Here is a 2,813-nt window from a genome sequence, read left to right as displayed (position 1 = left end):
ACAGGAGTCTGCTAGTTCCTGCGCGCTTCCCCCACCTTGCGCCGCGCGCGCTTCCCCCACCTTGCGCCGCACGCGCTCCAGCAGCTGCTCCCGGCCGCGCACGAAGCTCGGGTGCTGGAACTCGACGTGGTCGCGTTCCGGCCTGAGCAGGCCTCCCTGCTCTATGCTCACCACCTTCCGAAAACCGTCTGCGGAGTGGAGCGTGGGGAGTGAGTAGCCCCATCTCCTCGCACCATCACCCACACTCGCTCCCCGGCGGCCCCAGGGACTCACACATGTTGAGTTGGCGCACAAAGCTCGCCATGTTGCTGTGCTTGAAATACTGGGGCAGCACTTCCTTGGCGAAGCGGCTCTGGTCGCTGACGAGGAAACTGGTCCCGCTCTACCGAGAACGCCGCCCGCCCACCGTGCGGGCAGAGAGCAGATACCTTGAGCGGCGTCTGCCCAGGGCCAGGCCCGGCGCTCTGGCGCACGCACGCACAGCACTCATTCTGGGGTCCCAGCCTGCCGCTCAGGGGGAAGTGGGGCGACACCGGGCCAGAACCAGCCCTGAGGCTGACTCCCCACCCCAGCCCAACCCAGACTCCGATTCGGTTCTCAGAAAGGAGGAGCAGAGGCCGACCCGGGTTCCAGCTCCGGACGGGTCCCAGATCCGCGAGTGACCTGAGCCTGAGCCAGATCCAGAGCCAGCCCTTCCCTTCTCCTGGCCTCCGCTTCTCGATCTGTAGGATGGGGTGGGGGTGGGAACTGAATGACCTCGAAGATCACTCGGGCTGTGGGTCTCCAGGAGGCTCCTAACCCTTCCTTGGCCCCAGAGGAATCACCTCATCCCCCTCTCACACACCCCCTCCACGGTGAACTACCCTGGACGGCTGACTCGAGGGACCCACAGCCTAGTCCCAGGAGGGGGCTGGGTAGGGCGTGGGTATTCACTGACATGGACCCCTGGGATCACTGGGGGAAGCGAGGGGCCCCCAGCCCTCACCGGGCTCCAGCGGATCAGGTGGTCGGTGCCTGGGTCGCCCACCAGCGCCCATAGCTTGCCGAGGAAGGCAGGCACGGGGTTGGGGCCTGGCTCCGTGGGGAGCGCGGCTGGCGCTTCCTGCATGGCGCAGTCTTAGCCCGGCTCAGCGCTCCGGCTGGGCCGCTGCGGGCTGGTCAAAGCCGCGGAAAGTGCTGCGTTTGCCGCCCGCCCCGCCCTACTCCCGAGCGCCGGGTCAGGCGGGGGCCACGTGCGAACCTGAGGGGCGGGGCTCGGACAGCGGCCCAGGCTCCAGCAGGCAGAATGCTGGCTGGGTCAGATGTGTGTGGCGTGGAGCGCGGAGGGAGACCTGGACTCGAATGTCATCCTTCTCAGACTCTATTCCCTCCTTTGTTCTTGGGAAGAAATCTGCCGTGCGCGGCCTGGTTTGGGTTGGGAAAATCCTAGAAGGCGATGTGCCGTGGGTGGGCAGATAGGATGGGGGAGGAGGGTTTGATCTGGGCCCCCCTCCCACTGAACCCTGGGGCGTGTCACTCCAAGGGTGCGGAGTGGCCCTCGCGTGACCCACACAACCTCTTCAGTACAGAGGGCTTTGAGGACTCAAGCCCTCCCACAACTGCCCAGACTGCTCCGCTGGCTGCTAGGGTTCCCACCAGCCTTCAGAGGCGACCGCGCCTTTCACAGGATGCAGCGCCACTGCACGATGTGTTTATTTCACAATCACCCCCAGGACTGGCCCTCGCCTTCGCCCTCCCTCCTCCCTCTACGCTGGAGCACAGGCTTAGAGTCAGCAGAGGAGTGCGTTGGTGGGAGGGTGAACCCAGTATGGCTGAGAGTACGGGTCTGCAAAGGTTGAAAGCGTCAAGTGGACTCGGGGCGCCCCGGACTGGTCCCGACGCCAACCCACAGGACCCAATCCCCCAGAGGCAGAGGAGGTGAAAGAATCCCAAAGACACAGACTAACAATTGGCGCGCGCCGGGACAACCGCATTCAGCGTCTCAGAAGCCTCAAGTCAGCTGGGAATGTGTGTGCGTCCAATCACGCCACGAGTGTGGGCTTCCAGGGATGCGGCTCGCGAGTTAGCTTAAGCGTGTAGCTGCGCAGGCGCGCGCAGTGCGCGCGGAAGGCATCCAGCACGAAGGGTTTCACCACGCAGAAGCAATGCACCTCGCGCAGGCCCGCGCAGCGCACCGCCAGCTCCCGCAGGGCGAGGTCTATCCCGGCTGAGGGGGCGGCGTGCACCTCGAGCACACGCAGGGTTGCGGCGTAGTGGCGCGCAGCGAAGAGCACCGGACCTACGATGTCGCCTGAGAGGTTAAGGCGCAACACAGCTACTGGCACTGCTGGCTGCAGGATGCGTGACACGCTCTGGGCCGGCAGCGCGGGCTCCAGCTCCAGCTCCACCTCTAGCCCAGGGTGGCGGCGGCGTACAGTGGCCCAGGCTTCGTCGGGCAGAGGAGACGCGCGTACATCTTCAGGGCACGCGCACCGCAGGGCCAGGAACGAGAAGGGTGAGCGGTCTGGCGCAGCCAGCACCTCGAGGGCTGCGAGCGACAGGCTGGCCAGGTGCAGGCCGAGAGCGCGCAGGCGCGGACAGGCCTTCAGTAGCTCGAGCACCGAGCTCGGCCCCACGCCGCCCACCAGCGTGTTGTTGTCCAGGAAAAGGCTGCGGAGCTCGGGGCAGCCGCGTGCTGCCTGCAGCACCAGCGCGTCGTCTAGTGTGAAGGGCAAGCGCCGCAGGTCGAGGTGGCGCAGCTCGCGGGCGGCCCCGCAGACGGTGTGCACAGCGTCCAGGACATCGCGGCCCGCTTCGAAGAGCCGCTTCTCTCC

At 66.3% G+C, this 2,813-nt stretch overlaps 2 protein-coding genes across 2 annotated transcripts in view; both read right to left on the bottom strand.

Annotated features, from left to right (window-relative positions):
- HSF4 (heat shock transcription factor 4) overlaps positions 1–1,190 on the bottom strand; it is a gene marked incomplete in the record, with an annotated part of 13,925 nt that extends 12,735 nt beyond the window's left edge. The window contains 3 exon segments of the mRNA XM_014590562.2: positions 61–188; positions 274–382; positions 986–1,190. Of these exon segments, the coding sequence (XP_014446048.1) occupies positions 61–188; positions 274–382; positions 986–1,108 (360 nt within the window).
- Positions 1,191–1,269: 79 nt separating this feature from the next.
- Positions 1,270–2,813, bottom strand: FBXL8 (F-box and leucine rich repeat protein 8; the record flags this gene model as incomplete). The annotated part of the gene is given in 1 exon segment (XM_014590566.2): positions 1,270–2,813. A coding segment is annotated over 1 exon segment (792 nt), but the record flags the coding sequence as incomplete, so codon positions are not given.

This window comes from Tupaia chinensis, unplaced genomic scaffold (genome assembly GCF_000334495.1).
Source record: "Tupaia chinensis unplaced genomic scaffold, TupChi_1.0 Scaffold000463_1, whole genome shotgun sequence".
Lineage (NCBI taxonomy): Eukaryota > Metazoa > Chordata > Mammalia > Scandentia > Tupaiidae > Tupaia > Tupaia belangeri.
This window is presented reverse-complemented; position numbering and strand designations above follow the sequence as displayed.